Raw genomic sequence first — 20391 nt, forward strand, 5'->3', positions numbered from 1 at the left:
ACGGCAGGTATGAAACGGGTTTCATACGTTTTGAAACGTTTCATAAAAGGTAAGAAACGGGTACAAAAAGGTTTCATACAAAATAGAAAAAACATGTATATTTTTAACTTGAAATATAGAAAAGAAAAAACTGTTGACATCACTTATAAGAGACCACATTGAATTCATTTCAATAAAAACAAAATACATGTAAGATATGATGATATCACAAATCATGTGGGTGATCACTGATGACTAAGCAGAAATCAAAAGGATCACCACGTGGGTGATGAGTCATGACTTAAAATCCAAGATCAAAATAAATAGCATGTCCAAAGTTCAAACTAAATAACATGTCCAAATAAAATGATACTGGCAGCAGCTACTATCTGCATCCTCATCTGCATCCTCATGCTCATCCTCATCTGCATCTTTTGCCTTTGCAGCCTCACTCTCAAGGTCACTGCCGGTAGCCGAGTCCTCAAATGCCTCATCCTCTAGAGGTGCAGGTGCACCACTAGTACTAGCCTCTCGAGAAGGTTGTGTAGTGCGAGCCGGAGCCATGATCTCCTCATAGAGCATAGAATAGATGTCTCTCTCCTCCTGAGGAATGTCGGGAATCTCCTTGCACTTCATGATATCAATCTTATCTGGATTCACTTGGGCCTTGGCGAGGCTCAATGGGATGACCCTTTTGTTCTAGCAATCAGAGATTGCAATGACAAAAGACAAGCCTCTCCAATTGTGCTGAGGAGAGTCTATTTCTCATTTTCGTGTGAAAAAGAGCCCATGTACTCCAGTTTCTCTCACAAGGCCCTGAACTGCAATCCTGGGAGAGAACTCTCAATGCAATCCGTCTCTACATTGTACACAAAAAAATAAAAAAAAAATAAAAAAAATAAAAAAATAAAAAAATAAAAAAAAATTAGATGATGAAAAAAACAAGTTTCATACAGGATGAAACGTTTCGAAACGTTTCGTACGTTTCGAACCTGTATGAAACGCGTTTCTATGCAACTGTGGGTACATCAAAAGCCTTTGACCAATGAATACTCTCAAGGCGAAGCGAAGAAGATTGCGCATTAAGCCTGGGATTCCAAAAAAGATATTGCGTAACCTGTTTCCAGGCAAAAATTAACTTAGATGAAAGAGGGCAGCTGGCAATTTTTCCATCGAAATGGCTGAAAATTGCATCCCAATACGTAACAGTCCACTTTCCAAAAGCAGGTGAAGACATAGACATACACATATGACCCAACATAATAGCCCATGGCTGGCACTGTTGTACAAATTCCAACAGCAAAGTGGATTTACGAGCAAGGACATGAAAATGAATATTCAATATGTTCAAGCCACCATGTATCTTTGGAGAACACATCTTTGGCATTGACAAAAGACGAAGACCCTTTTTACGATGTTGAGTTTTCCACACAATTGCCATTGCCAGAGACATAAACCGATCTATATCAACTTTCCTCCACATAATCAATGGAAGAAAGAACTGTATGTAAGCCATTACAATAGCCTGCACTATCCTGAGACGTACATGAAGAGGCCAAGTGGAAAGCTGCCAATAATAAATTTTGCGATTCAATTTTAGCATAACCCATTGAATCATTTGTGAAGATGACAGCTGCCAACCCAAAGGGTAACCCAAATGACGAACGATATGTCCACCAGGAGGTATTCCACCGGGCCACAATACATGATGCCATTGCTGTACGTTAAGCGCAAGCAAGGTAGACTTACGGAAATTCACTTTCAAACCAGCAGCCAGACCAAAAAGTTCCAAAGCCTCCATTAATCTCTGAAGATCTTGTTGCGTATTCTTGGGCATAAAAAAAGAATCATCAGCATAAGCCTGAGCCATGAAAGTATGCCCAGCAGGAAGCTGTAAGCGCATGCAATTCATCAGTAGCTTGCAAAAAATCCAAGTAGCAAAGAAAAGGATGTGTGGCAATAGCAAACAACAAGGAACTAAGCGGACAACCCTGGCGAACTGAACGTCCCAATTTCCAAGAATCCGATAGAGAAGAGCTCAAAATCAAAGAAGCATCACTGTCATTATAGAGCCAATACACAATATTTTGCCACTTCGCACCGAAACCAAGATAACTCATAGTCATCGCTATATAGTCCCAATGCACAGAATCAAAAGCTTTCTCGATATCAACCTGCAAAATGAGTACATCCTGCTTAGTGTATTTGGCATATTCAATGGCAATATAAGCATTAGCCAAATTATCATTGATTTGCCTCCGAGGCACAAAACCATATTGCGCAGGATGCAAACCATCATGTAAAAATCCTTTAATACGATTTGCCAACATCTTAGTCAGAAGCTTATAGATGACAGGCATAAGAGTAATGGGCCTCCAACCAGAAAAAGCTTCACAAAGATCCCGTTTAGGGAAAAGCTTAACCAATCCTTCTTTCCAAGAAGATGGTAGTACATCATTTGCCCAAGCTTCATTGATCATATACAGCAATGATTGTTCCAGCTGAGGCCAAAAAGCATGGAAAAATTCCACTGTCAATCCATCCCATCCGGGAGATTTCCATCGACCCATTGAACGTAAAGCATCTTTAAGTTCAATATCAGTGAACGGAGATTCTAATTCCAAAGCATCCTGTGGAGAAATAATGGGCCGAACATGATGCAATAAAGCATAACGAGCATTAAGTATGTCAGATGAAGTAGTTGGCGGTTTAGCAAAAAGAGCTGCAAAATGCTGACTAGCAATATACAAGAGCTCCGACAAAGAATGAGTCCATTGACCATGAGATTTTTTCACCCTTCTGATGCATTCCTTTTGTCTTGAAGCATGTAGATTTTTGAAAAAATCTTTGGAAGAGCAACCCTTATCTATGATAGCTCGATGTCGCGAATGTGTCAATCATTTTTGCAATTTTCTCTGATCATTTAGCATGAGGAAATGCTTAGCCTGCAATAAAGATTCTTGTTCATTAGTATTTAAAACCCGAAACTGAGCAAGATCAGCCATAGATTGACATGTTTCTTTAGCCTGCAAGATCCGATCCCGCAAGTCGGCCATGTAATAACGACCATAATCACAGATCACAGCCTGCATGCGCTGAACAAATTGAAACCAAGCAATGTCAATATCCTCATGCATTTGAAGGGGCAAAGGCTCAATGGCTTGCAAAACCATTTCCTTGAAATCAGCATGCACAAGATAACTGTTGTTTAAAAGCAACAGCCTATGTTTCTGAAGAATAGAGACATCTTGTGGCATATCAAAATAAAGGCCTAACCATAAAGGAGAATGATCAGAGAGTAACATGGAACGATCAATCCATAGCTTGCAAACAAAATCATCGTATTGGTCAGCATGTAACAAGTACCAGCGATCCAGACGTGTCCAGATATGTGGAAAAGCATTGTGATTAAAAGTAAACCCTTGCAGACGAGGGAATACATGCTGCCATAGGTCCAAAATATTGCAGGAAGAGAGCAAATCATTCCATGTTCTGCGTTCAGCTCCAAGCATATGAGTTCTTCCCGTGGAATTAAATTCAGGAGATGGAGCATTATTAAAATCTCCACAAAGGAATACATTATGGAGCCAGGGATAAGCCAACATTTGTGACCATATATTTGCCCTGTCAGCTGAGCTTTGTGGTGCATAAACTACTGCAAATTCATAAATTTGTCCATACAATAAACATTGAATGACCATCCATCTGCCAGTAGAATCATTGTAGGCCAACATTGGTTGCAGATCATGCTTAACAAGCATAAACACTCCCGAGTAATGCTGAGTGCCCGCATAAAATATATCATAACCAGCAAAGTGACCTGATTGACCCACTAAGGTATGCTGATTGTGTTCTTGCACACACACCAGATGAGGTTGCATTTTATGTACATAGTACCAAAACAACCTAAATTTACTAGGATCACAAAGTCCTCTAATATTGTACGAAAGACATTTTATTGGAGCATCAAACATCAAAACTGTACAAAGGTATATACAGTGAACAGCCAGCAAAATCAATGCTGCATAACAACAACTGAATCAGGGAGAGAGCCCTCGCCCTGAATCAAGAGAGACTCATGCATATTCGTATCAACACACATATCCAAAGCATTTACATCGGCATCCATACTCGAGGAAGGACCTCGAACTACATCCGACCATATTCTAGAAAGCATAGTCGATGAAGTGGAAGACTGTGCAATAGTGGCAGATGCAGTCCAATTACGTGAAGGAACGGGAGCACGACGAATCATAGTAGCTTTTTTCGGAGTTTTCCATTCAGCCGAAGATATTTTATCTTTTCCTTTATCCTTTGGTTGATTAGGCACGGCCAAAGAAGAAACAACTTGTGGAATAACTTTAGCTTTTCCTTTCTCTTTCTCCTTTTGAGTATTTCGAGTGGCTTGATTTGTTGGTATCTCCTTAACTTGAGTTGGCTGCACATTCGCTGAAATGGGAGGTACAACAGATAACGGCGGAGGATGCAGCAGAGAAGGACATTCAGAAGCCATATGCCCAAACTTATGGCATGATCCTTATGCATCCCTTGAGGCCACAAAGATTACCTTTTTCCAGTATACTGTTCGGCTGGGACGGCATGTTTTGACGGCGAGGAGGACGGTCTCTCCAGCGGCAGCAGGGCATTGGCGGCTACAGGGACTTTCACAGGAGTTCCTGGAGGATTTTTGGGCTCGGCTCTGGGCCAGTGGACAGGCCCGCAGGAGATCGACTTTTCAGTGGCTGGTCGCCCACAGGGGCTCAGCAGTTGGCACTTGGCTTGTTTACAGCGGTCTTCGGGCAGCCTGCGTCCGATGCGGCCACCCTCTGGAGACACAGAGACATTGCCTTTGGGATTGCCCTCAGGCGCAGCAGATTTGGATGCGGATGCTGCGTATTCTGGCTCCCCTCTCTCCAGAGGGTATGTTTACGTGGGGTGCCACTGCTTGGTCGACTTCGTCAGGGCCTGCTATGGGCTATGAGATGGAGCAGGGCAGTCAGGCCATCAGATTTATTAGGGGCGAGCCTCGCCTGGTTCCGGCACCGGATTTCTCGTCCGCCAGCTGGACACGGGAGAGGGATTTACGATGGGAGCTCCTCAGTAGCCTCACCATCTGGTTCACCTGGAGGGCCCGTTGCTTTACGGCCTTTGAGGGGAGATTGGAGCCACCAGCAGAGACAGTACGGGGGATTTGGCAGGAGTTGATCCACACCCTGCGAGGACAGTACGACCGCATCCGGGGTGACTCGGACGAGGCGATCTTACGGCGCCAGGCCTTTCACACCACTTGGCGCTGTGGCCCCTTCTACACCTTACACGGGATCCCCCCGTTGGCACTACAGGCCACCGGTTTGGCTCTTCCCCCCCCCCCCCCCCCCCCCCCTATTGTATGATTTAGCCTCTCAGTCCTTTGTACTGATGCTTGTATTCTGCAGCACCTAGGGAGAGTCTCCCGGCCGGGCTGCCATGCTGTACTCACTGCTCTGTCTCTCTTATGAGCAGGAGCGATCTTTTGTAGCCCTACAGGCGTTTTTTATATAACTAATGAAAGGTCTTTTCTCGGAAAAAAAAAAGGACTCCCCAATTTAATTTGAAGTAACGTGCACCCATGCCACGCACATTTTCTACTTCAACAGCAATTGCAGGTGGTTGCTCATGGTCCGTATCCCACAAGATGCAAAATCTGTTTTTGTTTCCTGTAGGACGAGGTGCACAAACCACTTTGCCCAGAGTGGCTGCTATACCTGGCAAATGTTCACATTTTTCTTTTACATTCTGGTACATACCTACTATGTAAAACTTTTTGCTCCCGAATTTGTGCATCACTGTGGTTGGTTGTCCTTGTTGTCTTGTCCTTAGATGTGATAGGCATACATACGGACTAGGGTCTTTGGAGTCTTTTTAGGAGTTTACACATTTCAGGACAGTTATATATAGCTATTATAGTCCTGGGTCCAAAGAAGGGTGTTGACATACAAGTCGTGTTCTCCAAGGATCTATTTTAAGAGAGAAGTCCTATTGTTAGAGAGTAGTCGTCATGCTTGGGAGTAGCAAGTGTAATGGAGAAGTGGTCATCATCAACGAGACTGTTAAGTTAGCCTTGTGTGCTTGGGTGGATCTGGGATCGTGTGGTGGTTTTGTAAAGAGAGAGAGAAGGAAAGAAAGAATGTTATATTTGTGTCTTCGAAAAGGCCCAATGGGCCTATGAGACAAAAAATGATTACAAGTATCCATGGAATATAATCGTCATGAAAAACTGAAACAAAACTGAAACTGAGACTGAAACTGAAACTGGAAACCTAGTAACTGAAGCTAAGTGCTAGGTAAATGCACATATAAACATATACATATAAGTTTATTTGTTTGCTAGGTGCCAATGACAGGCTGTTTGAGCAGGATGGTTTAGAAAGAGACAGCATCATATGCCAACAATTTGCTGTTGCGGAACTACTGCTGCCACTGACAGATTTGCATGAGGGCATGCCTTCCTGCCCCGTTTGGAGAGACAACGCCTCGAGGAACATTTTCAGGAACCCCACACTAAGTGTTGGCTCTTTGACACCTTAGTACGTCCAGCACCTATGTATGGAGCAGCCATTTAGGGAGCAGGATTAGGGGGGGGATGTTTGGAGGACTGTTGAGAGGCTTCATCACGCATGATCAGCAGTAGCCGCCACTGGTCACAGCTCCTCTCTTACAGACCATTACTTACATTCGACATGTGATATAGGAGAACCAGATTGCCTTGGGTGAACTAGGGCTGGTGGAAGTGGATATCATGGCAAGCCATGCACTGGTTCTACTCAGCCTTACGGGCCTGGTTAGCCCGGGCACAGGGTTCTTCAAAATGAAGAGGCGATGGAGGTTGGCTGATTGAAAGGTTGAACTTTGAGGACGATTGGGTTGTGGGGTCCCAATCCACCGTTGAATTCAAATAGCATGATTGCTTCCAAGCCAAATGATGATTGAAAGGGGCTATGCTGGATGGTGGCTTTGTAAACTGTGCGGTATGCCCAAAGAGTATCTAAGAGAGCTTCAAGCCGCTGATTCGGGTGCCAATGACATGGTTGCATGAGGGAATTACAAAGCATTCTGTTCGCTAATTTTCCCTGAGACAGCATGCACATGACTTTGTGTGAAAGACCCACTACAAGAAGAATTAAAGAAGCCAGGAAGGTGTTAACGACCTCATTAATAAAGTGGGAATCCCAATGGCTGGTGAGTTCCAATGGGCATCCAAACCGTGTGAAGATGTGCTTATATAAGAAGAAAGCCACTGTTTGAGCAAGTGGTTTCACTTCTGCCCACTCGGTGGCATAGTTTGTGGCTAGCAAAATGCACTTGCAGCAGCTAGAGTGAGCGACTGGGATGGTTAGGCCAACAAAATAAATCCCCCGTTGCTTAAAAGGATACCAGGCAAGAGAGGTTTGGAGTGGACGGTTGGCTTGGCGGTTGGGATTCTGGCCACACCTCAAGTAGGTGTCACATGCTTTGGGATACTTTTTGTAGTTCTTTTGCCCACCCTTCTGTAACAAGTTACAATTTTTTTGCTGCTGTGTTTTGCAAATTATTCTAGCATTTTCATTATTTGAGGCTGCTTAAGTGATGCAATGCATTTTGGTTGTGTATGTGAAAGTTTCAGAGATGGTCCTGAATCATGATGCTGTTTATTTATTTCTCAGGTATTATGCATGGGATTATCGAGTGCTCAGTAGTTTTGCCAAGCACTATGCAACTGGAGAAGCGATTCCTATTGAATTGGTTGAGTCAATGAACAAAGCTAAGAACATGTTTGCTGCAACTGAGTTGCAACGGCAGGTCTCCCTACTTGTCAAATCCCTTTTCTTAAAGTAAATGCTTGTGCCTTTAACAGGTGCATTGTCTTTTTTGAGTCCATGTTACCCTGATGCCATACATCTATGGTGATTACTATATTGTGTATTGTTCACATTCTAATTTGGCCAAGGACAACATACACAAATCTTGAATGCATCAACCATCGCTTCCCCAAGCTTGGCTTTCTTGGGAAAAGAGGTGTGTGGATGAATACCCCCTTTCCACCCGCTGGTGTTGCTCCTGCATTTGGGTGTCTCAAGGGTCCGAAGGTGCTTTCATCAGCATGACATTGAGTAGCTATTTTGAGAGGCCTCAGGATGATTTGCGAACCAAGCTTTCCCTTCTGACCAATCACTCAATCAGTTGGAATGCACCTAGATGAAATGGATGAATTTTTGAAGGTAATCCTTTGAGCGCCTCTCAGACTCAACAATAATGTCCTGATCTATATCTGGGGGACTAAAAGATTTTCAAAAGCCCATGTTTGAACAGTCAGAGCCAGAACCACATCCTTTGACGAGATCAAAAGCTTCAAGGGAATGCCAGTGATCTTGAATGCAGTCCAAGATCCACTTGATGGGCTGCTTGTCAAACCTCTTTTGTAGCCAGTATGTTCTACCTTAGACCAGACCTTTCCTTGGAAGGTAACCCCTCAAAACAAACTCTGTCATTAAAGCCATGCAACAAGTTTTGGAAGGATAGTGCAAAGACCATGTTCATGTTTTGTTGGAAGGACTGTGCTTGCGGGGAACGCTAGGCTCTAGCTCCGGTGTCTTTCTGCCCAAACATGTGGTGGTAATGCATCTTGGGAACCAAGTAAAGTCAAAGACAGCTTTCTGAAATTCTGATTGGCGAACGAAAATCTGCAGAAAAGAGTTTGTAGCTCTCCTTTTGTATTAGGTCTGTTGACATAACATGCACTGATTTCTGTTTTTGTGTGCAGGTCCTATATGCAATGATTGATCAATCTTTTTTTGGAGAGCAACCTCTTCCAGCTGAGGACACCACTTCGGTTATCGCTTTTTTGAAACATAAACATACAAGCTGGAAGCACGTAGAAGGGACTCATTGGCATACGCGGTTCAACCATTTGGTGACATATGGTGCTGGTATGTGAAACAGGCAACTGTCAGTGAAACCTCATTTATTTGAAAGCATTCCTTTAGGGATCAGATTCATCTTATTCGAAATGAAGCACCACTACAAGAAAATGCATTTCTGATTTGTCAACGTGACTTTAGAGAGCCTTGCATGATGGATATAATAAAATGTAGGCATCTTGGACCTTCAACTAGATAGTTGAAGTATCATCAGCACTGAATGTAGCTTCGTCTTGCTAGTAATTTTGAGAAGTTCATGTATTGGAGTGCAGATCGTCCTTCCTTGGCTAGCCGTGAGGTGATGGTTAATCTGGTTCTCCTTGTCACGATGTGGTGCATTGTCTTATTGGCCAAATTCAGAGGCTGATGTTTAGGTAGGAGAAGATGGAAATGCAAAGCCCATGATAGTATCTCCTTGTAACCTGCACTTGCTTGCGGAAGCGTTTTAATGATTAGATATTGATGCTCAACAGTTGCTGAAAACTAAATTTCAAAGTTTAGGGTTGAGAGAAGTAGACATGAACACCAGATTGGGTCCCAATCCACCCTCTCAAGGCCCCCCACCTTATAGCTGTATTTACTTTAATGCTTGCAAGAGAATAAGGTACAAGACTTGACTTGACTTGCTTTCCATGGACTGAACTGGAGTCTGACAGATGGACCTGATTTGGGCTGAATATGTCGCCCCTTCAGCTGTGTTGGCTGCTCCTTATTGCTGCCCTGATCTACTGCTCTGGCCACCACTGAAAAGGTGCCCTTTGCTGCAGATCTAGCCACCTCTGCTGGCTGCTTTTGGTGCTGCTGGATAGCTGACCTTTCTTCAGCAAGTTCCACAACCTCACGTGGCACCTCTAGACGCTTGTTAGGCTGTCCGGCTGGTAGGGCTATTGGATAAACAGTTTCAGGTCCTTTACTAGCTATTAGCCTAGCCTCAAAGTTTTTCTAGCACTTACGTACCTTCGTCATGGCTTCTTCCAATCGACTCATCTCTTGTGTAGAATGAGGATATTCACCATTGCCGTTAGCTTTTTTTGGTTGAGTCTCTTTTGGAGTAGTGGCCGCTTTAGCTTGGACCGCAGACCACAAGCTGCTCCTAGGGTCTTTCTCCAAATGAGTAGCGGAGAAGGTGGTAGCAGTCTCTTCATCTGAGCCACTTTGAACAAGGACTTGCTTATCGCCCTTACAGACCTCCACTCTTCTTCTTCTCAATGTCTTATTTGTCTCACCATTTTGAGCAGCAGTACTTGCCTGCTTTGCTTGCATCCTGGTGAGAGCATGCAACGGTTTAGCAATCACCTTTCCTTGCTGGGTGCAAAGTATATTCATTGTGGTAGTGGGCCAATGAAATTCACATTGGGTGCTCTTAACGAACAATCTTTAAAGAAATGTTCAACACCACACTTATTGCAGGTGAGAGTCAGTGGCACTACTACTGCTTGTGAGCTTGTTGGATTTTTCATTGGGCATTCATTGGATTGAGTCTCTTTTGGAGTAGTGTCCGCTTTAGCTTGAACCGCAGTCTGCTTAAGCTACTTAACTATATGGTCTCTCGTAACATGAGTAGTGGAGGTGGTTGTAGCAGTCTTTTCATCTGAGCCACTTTGAACCAAGACTTGCTCATCACCTTACCGACCTTCTTCACTCTTCTTCTTCGCATGGTTGTTTCTCGTACTAGTACGAACCAATTCGAACCGTACAGCTCGTATGGTACGGTACCATACAATCTCGTAAGGTATGATATGAGTCAACGATCATATCTTATGACCGTTGGGTGCAGTTTCGACTGTCTGCAAAAGTGTCGTTCCCACTTGTTTTCTGCCTGTTTTGTCTGTTTTTCTTACTGTTTATTGACCGTTTTTTTTGGCTTGTCTTGGCTAGAGGCTTGAGCTCTTGAGAAACTCCTTTAAAGTGCCCTCCACCCCCCCCCCCCCCCCCCCCCGCCCAACCTTCCCTCACATTCAAACTTGAAGCTCCATAGTTTCTAAGCGTTTAAAAAAAAACGTATTTTATCGTACGGTATCCCAAAATTTCATATCGTACCTAAAATTCCCATATGGTATCGTACTTTTTTACCATGAAAACTATGCTTGTTCTAAATGTTATAGTTGTCTCACTATTATGAGCAGTAGTTCTTGCTTGCATCGTAGTGAGAGCATGTGATGGTATAGCAATCACCTTCCCTTTCTGGACGCTAAGTATATTTATTGTGAAACTCGCAGTGAGTGCTTTGAACGTACAATCTCTAAAGAAATGTTCACCACCACACTTGTTGTAGTTAGGAGTCAGTGGCACTACTACTGCATGTGAGCTTGTTGGATTTTTCATTGGGCATTCCTTGGGTTGAGTCTCTTTCGAGTAATGGCCACTTTATCTTGGACCACAATCTGCTTAAGCTGCTCCATTATAGGGTCTTTCTCAAAACGAAAATGCCTAAGGGATGATGGTTTGTCACCATCCTTCTTTATACAGTTTTTTTCTTTTCTTTTCTTTTCAGAAAGAGACTTCTATTAAGTATGAGAAAAACATACAACAATCACAGCTATAAGCCAGAAGAGAAAAGAATCACCCCAATATGTAAGATGATTTCAACCACTGAGGAGCATCATGATGCCATGTAAGACCTGTGGTACTAGAGGAAAAGAAGATGCTATGGTCCCATTCCCGCATAAAAATCACACGCTTCGCCTACGCAGAAGGAGAGGGCCCCTGAATGCAGCCATAAGAGTGTGGATGATATCACCCCATATAGTACTAATGCACTGAGACCCAAAAATCTGGACACCCTCAATAGCCTCCGTGCATCTAGCTCTCCAGATCTGCCATGCCGTAATACTGGCAATAATCTCCCAACTGGTGTCAATCCTCTGTCTAGGGGGTGTATAATCAGAGTGAGGAACATCCTGCAATAGACCATGCTGGGCAATACCTCTACGAATGAAAAAAATAGAATCTATACCACTGCCTTCATAAAAAAGTTGCGGACCGGACTAGGAGAGCCAAGCAACTGCCCCCCAAGTCACATGCATGGCTCGGCCACTCAATTTTCCCATAAGTTGGGCTACAGGACCCCAAATCTGCTATGCAATGCTGCACCCCCATAGACAATGTTGTACGGACTCAGAATCTGCCGCACATCTAGGACAGAAAGGTGCTACACCGAAAACTGATCTCCACTGATTGGTAGGGAGACCACCATGTAAGAAGAACCAAAAGAAATGAGAGATTTGGCTCCTTCTGTATGAGTGCCAAAGTCTATGCCAATATCTGCGCTGTATCACTGGAAAGATATCATAGCTCTCCCAATGAGGCTTGAGAGTAGGGATCCTATGCATCTGTCGAGTGAGGAGAAGCCTGGCATTCCGAACAGTGAAACTGAAAATAGGAAGGCTTTTCAAAGGATCTAAGGCATCAATCCACTCCCACTCTCCTGGATCCCATTGAAGATATCTGATAGGACTGCCACCATATAGCCACAAACACCAAGAGCCATGAGTCAGTCTCTGAGGAGAAGGGTCAATGAACCAGTGCTTCCCCAAGCGACCAACAATCCTCACTGGACTAAGCCTAGTGTTTGGTATGATCTCCTCCATACTACATCTCCTCAATCTCCCACCATGCATGATAGAATACATGAGGAAATCTGTATCCTCTTGGCCTGGCAAAGCAATGACCTGCAGAGGTATGCCTATCCGCGAAAAAACTCCCAGCCAACTTGGATGATAGTCTCCGTGAAAGGTCCCAGAAAGCCACTCATGCGGAATAGCTGCATCAATCTGATCAATACGAATGCGAGAGCCCCTAAGATGCTGAGTGGATGCAACTCTCCGATCCTCCGGAAGACTCTTAAAGGTCTTCCAAGCAAGAACTGTGTATGCGCATCTCTCCCATCCTGACCATTGCATATAACGAGATGCACCAAGTGGCCGACCAGCCTCATCCCTAATGAACTCGTTCCACATAATAGGTTGTCGGTCAGCCTCGTCCAAAGACCTAGGAAGCCTTTGTCGCAAAAAATATCTCATGCTTCTCCATGCTCTGACAATGGCTGCAATAAGAGGGGAAGATGGTGCCCTAATATCAGCCTCTGTGAACAAAAAACGTGTGTTGGGCATCCAGTCTCTCCCGACCGTGGCTGTACATCTGGAAATTTGAGACAAGAAAAAATCCTTCCAAGGCTCAGTGCCTGGTAGGAAACCTTTGACCACAAGTTTGCAAAGCAACGCCCTGCATTGAACATCCAGATCGATATTATTCAAGCCCCCCTCTTTTGGGCTAAATAACTGTGAGCCAAGCTACCCTGGCACGAGTGTCTGAGGTGCCATCCAAGCCCGACCAGAGAAATTGCGGATCAATCTCCGCAATTGGCTAATGCACGCACGAGAGAAGCACCAACAAGAGGCAATAAACCAAGCTGAGGCAAGCAAAACTTGATTACCCACCAAAGCTCTGGAGGCTAAATCTAATCTCCTGGAGCTCCAATGGAGGAGCTTCTTTCGGATACTCATAAGTACCGGAGCAAACTGCTGTGCAGGAGAAATATCAATCCCAACTTGGCATCCCAAATATCTATTAGTACATCCTCTGCTGATCCAAGTAAAACCAAGCTTTGCACCCCAATCAACTCTCGGTGAATCACTAACCCAAAAACCAACAGATTTGTGCCAATTAATGAGTGCCCCTGCTGCCAAACAAAACTCCTCTAGTGCTGGGCATCCTTTGCCCAGGTGTTAGAGGTACCGGCCCTTTCGGGCTTTTCTCCAGAGTGGGAACGAGAGGCAAGGTTTTCATCCTCGGATTTTCCCTCCCTTACCTATGCGAGACGTACCTCCGCCTCTAAAGGGGATCCTTCGTCGACCATGAGATCTGGTCGTTCCTATTCTGAGTTCTTATGAGGATTGTGTCATGGAACATTCAGGGTCTTGGGGGCTTTTTTCCGCGTCGGTGGAAACAAATTGTCAAAACGCAGCTTTATTGTACAGTTATATGTGGACCTAGTCTGCAGCTTTTCTACGAGGGCAGTGGTACAGACTCTACTATTTTCATTTGTAGAGGTATTGCCTAGCATGGTTTATTGCAAGATGTCCCTCACTCTGATTATACACCCCCCAAACAAAGGATTGACACCAGTTGGGAGATTGTTGCCAGTATTACAGCATGGCAGGTCTGGAGAGCTAGATGCACGGAGGCTATTGAGGGTGTCCAGATTTTTGGGTCTCGGTGTGTTAGTACTATATGGTGTGATTTCATCCATACTCTCATGGCTACTTGGGCTTGTATTCAGGGGTGCTCTCGTTCCGCGCAAGCAACGCGCGTTGTATTTATGTGGGAGTGGGACCATGTCATTTTCTTTTCCTCTAGTCCCACAGGTCTCTCATGGCATCATGATGCTCCTCAGTGGTTGAAATCACCTTACATATTGGGGTGATTCTATTCTATTCCGGCTTATAGCTGTGATTGTTGTATGTTTTTTCATACTAGGTCTCTTTCCTGAAATTTGTTTATATTTAAAATAGGTCTAAATCACTGGCGAAAATCTCTAAGGTACAAGTCTAAAGAGGCCTTTATACAAAGTAAACCTTGCCAGAATGAAAATTTCTCCAAAGGTGTCGCCAGAACTCCACAAAGATGGGGCTTGTCATGCAGGAAATTCTGGGAAAGCGCTTCTCCATCTCTCGCTCAATTCACCAAGGCTCGCACCTTTCCTCTTCTTGTTTGTGACAGAGGTCGTAAGAAATGCTCTGCGGCACAAGACTCTGAACTCCACCATGTCCTCCTGCCTTTATGGACCCTAGAGGAGGTCCTCAACTAAAAAGTTTACAAACAACATGGTGGCATACTTGGTGGGCACACCAAGGGCAACCTTCTCAGATTCACCACAGCAATTGTGGAGTTTTGCCTTGCTTTAGGAGTGCAAATTAACTAGAACAAATCTTGGGGCTTTTTGAGTGGCACCCTCACCAAAAGCTTGGATGCCAGGTGGGCCTACGCCTTCCCCCAACATAGATCACTCCGCTCCTACCAAGCATTTGCAGGAAACTTTTTCATTGAAGCACCACAAGACTCTTATGTGGGCAGGGTGATGGTGGCTTACCAGTCTTACTAGCCACAATGTGGTACACCACCAACTATTGGTCTTTCTCAAGATCGTGCATTAACCAGATTCGGGAGCTCATCAGATACTTCCTTTGATCAACACCAAGTGGTATGGGACACCATCATCTTGCATCCCCACAAGGAAAGTGTTGCTTAAACCCCCCAACCCCACCCCCCCCCCACCCCCACGCCTCTCTCTTTTCTCCACCTGGATGGCGATTTTCTCCATGCAGAAATCCCCCTTATGGGTCTTTGTACTTCAAATGACCTCCCTAGTCTTCCAGGTAGGCTGTTCCTGTCGCCTACAACTGAAGCAGGTGTGTAATTTCAAGGATTTCTATGAGCCTTTACCACCGGTGTGGTCATCAAGTTCAACTGGTATCTTTATCCCTTCCCCATCAAAGTCACTGATGAATTCTCTTGGAAACTTTGGCTGTGGGAGAATCATCCTCTGGCCCGCTTTCAATGGTACCCAAAGGAATGGCACTGGTGTTAAGCCATTTTGGAGCCTTAATTTGTAATTATCCATCTTGTATGTAATTCAACTTGATTAAGCTGTGGGCATTAGAAGTAAGCCAAGTACATAGATATGTAATGCCATTGTAAAGGCTGAAAATATAAAGCCAAGCCAACTTTAGGTCTTTTTTAAGAAGTGTCCGGCTTAGTGTGAATACATGGCCAAGTATTAGAAAGTTCAAGAACATCTCTGGAGACGTTTCTCAAACCTGGTGCCAATTGACCAGTCATGGCACAAAAGCAAGTACATGTCGTGTCTCTAATGGTACACATATCATTGTAATGGTACGTGGTCCATTAGAAACACTAGGTCATTGCGTGTGAAAAATTGAGAAACCTATAAAAGTATGTGTCGTGTCTCAAAATGGTATGCGTATCATTGTAACGGTATGGCATAAGAAGCAGTACGTGATCCAGTGTAGATAGCATAAAAATTTGATCGAAGCATCTGACACATGGCAAATCGAATCAACCAATCAGAGGTTGACATGTGGTAACTTATCCATATCTTATCCGAATAGTTATAATGGTACTTAGTCAATTGTAATAGTATGCCATCAAGTATAACGAGACGCGGTCAAGTACACTTGTCCGTCAGACAAATTGCTATTAGTATGTGTACATTTCCTATTGGTGTGTCGTACAGTTTTCACTAGTACGTGCCACATTCTAGCTCGGACATCTCAAACAGTATGCCATATAATTACACTTGTATGGGTGCAGATATCAAACGGTATGTCGGGAATCTGAGACTAGAAAGGACACACATAATTACAATAGTACGTAGTACTGTCACAATGGTACACGTACTGTTATAATTGTACGTCGTACATCTGCAATAGTACGTCATACAAGTCTACTTGTACATGTACAAGTGCAGGAAAGAACAGAAATTTTCAGAAAGTGAACAAACTGATTTGTTGGAGATTGAGGACCCCTTCCAAGGTTCCCAAATCTTGAGTTTTATGTGGAAAAGATTCATTATTGAACCTGACCTTTAATGTACTTGAGATTAAGGAGAATTCCAACATCCATCCGGACAAAAGTGCATCGAACGACCCTAGATCTTCAAATCAACCAAGCTTTGGCTCGTATTACTTCGGTAATACACAAGGGAATGTTGTTGGTCTTGGATACCCGGAACAATACGACACAACTTCCAGTGACGATTCTATGGAGCAAAGTGAGGACAGTTCAGATCTGCATTACCGAGATGTAGTAGCAGAAGATACTCCCCATCCAATAATTCCACCAACACCATCCAAAACATCAAACAGGAATTATTTCGGGATGACTTCCATAGAAGAGGATCTTGTTTGTGGGGGACAACCAAAAGATGAAGAGTTAAGGGAAGATTCAATTTCAAGGGACATTGAAACTGGCTTAGAGCCAAGGATAGGAGCAGCTAGAATAACTAACATTTACCTTCGAAAAGTGCAAAAGAAAACTGAGCTGTGACATGAGAAGAGACTGCTCCAGGAGCTTGTTGAAGAGGAAGAAGTTTCCTTGATTCCGGAAGGTTTCACAGAACGGGAGCTTCGAGAGCATCAACAACTGATGATGTATATAAATCAAAACCAATAGGAGCTAGAGGAAGGAGCAAAATTGTGTATTTCGGACACAACCTAGCAGCAATCAAACCGTAGTGCCTAGAAGTATCCCGGGGATACCTATTTGTGTGCTGACGGAGATAGATAGAATCAATAAGTCCTTAAGAGAATTCCACTAATAAGTCCTTAAGAGAATTCCACTAACTCGGAACGACCATTGGTGACTGGAACATTGATAGAGTACCAGATTCATCGGACACAGTGCAAGACAGTTGTACGAAATTGGTGAAATGTCAGCTCCATTGCTAAAGGAACTGATGACTCAATTTCATAGAGATACAGATCCTTAACAGCACTTAGAAATATTTACCCAACTGCAAAACCTATGGTAATATACATAACTTGACCAAAGTTAGGTCATTTGGCCTCACAATGCAAGGTAGAGCTGGTGAATGGTTTAGAGTCCTAACAGCTGAGGGGAAGGTCAACTTTGAAATTCTAAAAGGAGCTTTCATGGTTGGATTTGCTTAAACATGACCAAAATGGAGCGATGCAACTCAGCTGAGTAAAATAACTCAGAACAAACTGAAACAGTGAAAGAATTTGTAGCTCGTATATGAAACACCTAAACCAGAGATGCAAGCCGGGGAAAAGATGAGTGATGTGTTGCAAAATTTTCAAAGTGTGGTGTGCGTTCTGCCGCCAAAATCACACAAGTTCAGAATATCCTCATCTGAGACCAACGCCTAACTTGTACCATGCACATTGTTTGCGATAGGGTAATCATGACACAAACTTATGTCATTGTCATAGAGTTTCTAACACATTTTCTTCCCAACAGAGAGCTCCACTTGCCTTGCCAGTGGCGTAAGGGAAAATTGCTGCGGTCACTCATACTCAAATGCCTACTGCAGGTGCAGTGAACAATCAAAGCGGTGTGTACAGAGTGCCCAAGATTCCCTTCCCTCCATCTATACTACCACCACAACCTCCCACACCACCAACAACTCTGGTCAATCATGTTTTGGTTGATGAAAATGTTAAAAATCTGGAGTACGAAGTGGAACTTGATCCGAATCCACCATGTGGATGAACCACAAGATTCTTTGCCAAGATATTATTGGGACCATCAAGGAGTTCCAATTCCAGTGTTTCAAGCAGGTGTATAAGCAAAGAAATGAATCCGGCATTGCATAGAGTCTCTATACAATGTTATCACTGCAATGGTCTGCATAGAGTTGTGGAATGCCCAATGGAAAATCCAGCAAAATCACAAGCAAGTGGTACCACTACCTCCGAGAGCATTTCTTGAACATTTCTTTTAAAGCTTGTTCATTGAGAGCACCCATTGTGAGTTTCATCAACCCAGCTACCACAATAGATGTACTTAGCATCCATGAAGAAAAGGTGACTACTTTACTGTTGCATGGCCTCACCAACAAGCAAAGTAAGCAGAAGCGGTATCATTTGCTAACTCCGAGTCCAACAACTCTTCCTTTGTACGTAGAGACAATCTGAGGGGCCCGAGACTCCTAGGGGAAGCCCGAATGGACCTCCGCATAGCCTCTGCTACTATGAGGTAGCGTAAGGGAGCTAGGGGGCATCCCTATCGCACCGAGCAGGAATTCTGAAAGCACTCACCAAGTCCCTCACGCAGGCCAAAACTGTTTTATGGGCCTCCCTATATAGGCATGAAACCTCTCTGACCTAGTCTTGGGAAAACCCCATATGTACCATCCTGCCTTCCAAGAAGTCCCAATCCACTCTGTCATATGCTTTTTCAAAGTCCAGCAGGAGGTTGGCAAGATTTAGCCTGCTCTACAGCTTCCCAAAATGAAAATAAGTACTCCTTTCTTGGAGGAACCCATTATGTGTGTCATGAATAATCCATAGAAGAACCAGCTGTAACCTCATACTCAATGCCTTAGCTAACATTTTATATGCAGATCCAAGTAAAGTGATGGGCGTCCACTGCTTGATGTTGGTCAAATCCCACCTTTTGGGATAAGGTGAATAAGACCCTCCGTGAGAAAAGGGGGCATGGCACCTGTACGCCACATCTCAGGTAAAGCAAGTGTGATCTCATCCCCAATATGGTCCCAAAACTGTATAAAGGGGAGCTGTGCTGCTGAAGTGACGTGAACCTGCGCTGCTGCCCCCGCCTGCCCTCTGTTGCCTCCGCCTGTTTCTTTGCTGCTCCCACCTGCCTTTGCTGCCTTTGCCTACCCATCTGCTGCCTTCGCACCCCATCTTCTGCCCTTCGCTAGCTTTTCAGTCCCCGCCTGCCCTTCAGCTACCCCCGCTAGCCCCTCTGCTGCCCACCGCCTGCCTTCGCCTGCCCCTTTTGCTGCCCCCGCCAGCCCCCCTTTTGCTGCCCCGCCTACCCTTCAGCTGCCCCCGTCTGCCCCCGTCAGCCCCTCTGCTGCCCCCCCGCCTGCCCCCGCCAGTCCCCCTTTTGCTGCCCCCACCAGCCCCCCTTTGCTGCCCGCCCCCTGCCTTCTTCAGTCCCCGCCTGCCCCTCTGCTGCCCCCGCCTGCCCCTTTGCCCTTGCTTCCCCAGCTGCTCCCCGCCTTTGCCCCCCTTCCTCTGCTCCCATTTTCCCAGCAGCTATTTTAACTGGATTCAAGTCGGCCGCCCACTTTTCTTGATTGGTGTTATGGCTTTTTCTGCCGCAGCGAATCTCTCATCACCCCCATTGGCCGGGAGAATCATCAATTTTTCAGAAGACGAGCTCACCTCTCTTCAGCACGACATTGACCTTGAGGGTCCAATCTACCCTTGTTGCGACTGATTATGGTTCCCACCCCTCTCGTTCTCACAGGCCCGTGAATGGCTTCTAGCAGCTCTCCCTTCGGAGCTGATTGTGCACTTTCAGGATACTCGTTTACTTGGTCGAGGCTTCTTCCAGGTGGACTTTCATTCTTCAGAAGTTACTTCTCAGGCTTTGGCTAGCAGCCCCTTTCCTCTTGGTCCTAGGAAGATTTTCTTCTTTGAGTACCAAGTGGGCTTTGATCCAGTGGTGGAGGATCAGCGCCTTACCCCGGTCTCACTACGGTTCCCTGCTCTTCCTCGGTCCTATTGGAAGCTTTTAGCTTCCATAGGGGCATCCTTTGGCCAGGTTCTAGAGGTACCAATCGTCCCAAGCTCTCCCGCCTCAGATTCCGCGGCCGTTACCGCCACTCTTGATGGTGTACCCCGGGTCCTTGTGCTTGTTCTTCCTGATCCATCGATTACTGATGATCATGTTATGCTTCAGAGACCTGACGGATCTCATTTCCGCCTCACAGGATGGAGATTGCAGGCAGACCTGACCAGTG

At 44.8% G+C, this 20391-nt stretch overlaps 1 protein-coding gene across 7 annotated transcripts in view; it reads left to right on the forward strand.

Moving 5' to 3' along the window:
• Window positions 1-20391, forward strand: part of LOC147641195 (Zincin-like metalloproteases family protein) — a 192261-nt gene that overhangs the window by 167746 nt on the left and 4124 nt on the right. For all 7 annotated transcript variants that reach the window (XM_086818928.1, XM_086818937.1, XM_086818948.1 and 4 more), the window contains 2 exons: window positions 7662-7797; window positions 8759-8924. In XM_086818928.1, coding sequence (XP_086675054.1) covers window positions 7662-7797; window positions 8759-8924 — 302 coding nt within the window. The remainder of the gene's footprint in view (window positions 1-7661; window positions 7798-8758; window positions 8925-20391) is intronic.

The sequence above is a fragment of the Cibotium barometz genome, chromosome 2, assembly GCF_041138505.1.
Source record: "Cibotium barometz isolate CiBa-2024 chromosome 2, ASM4113850v1, whole genome shotgun sequence".
NCBI classification, from domain to species: Eukaryota; Viridiplantae; Streptophyta; class Polypodiopsida; order Cyatheales; family Cibotiaceae; genus Cibotium; species Cibotium barometz.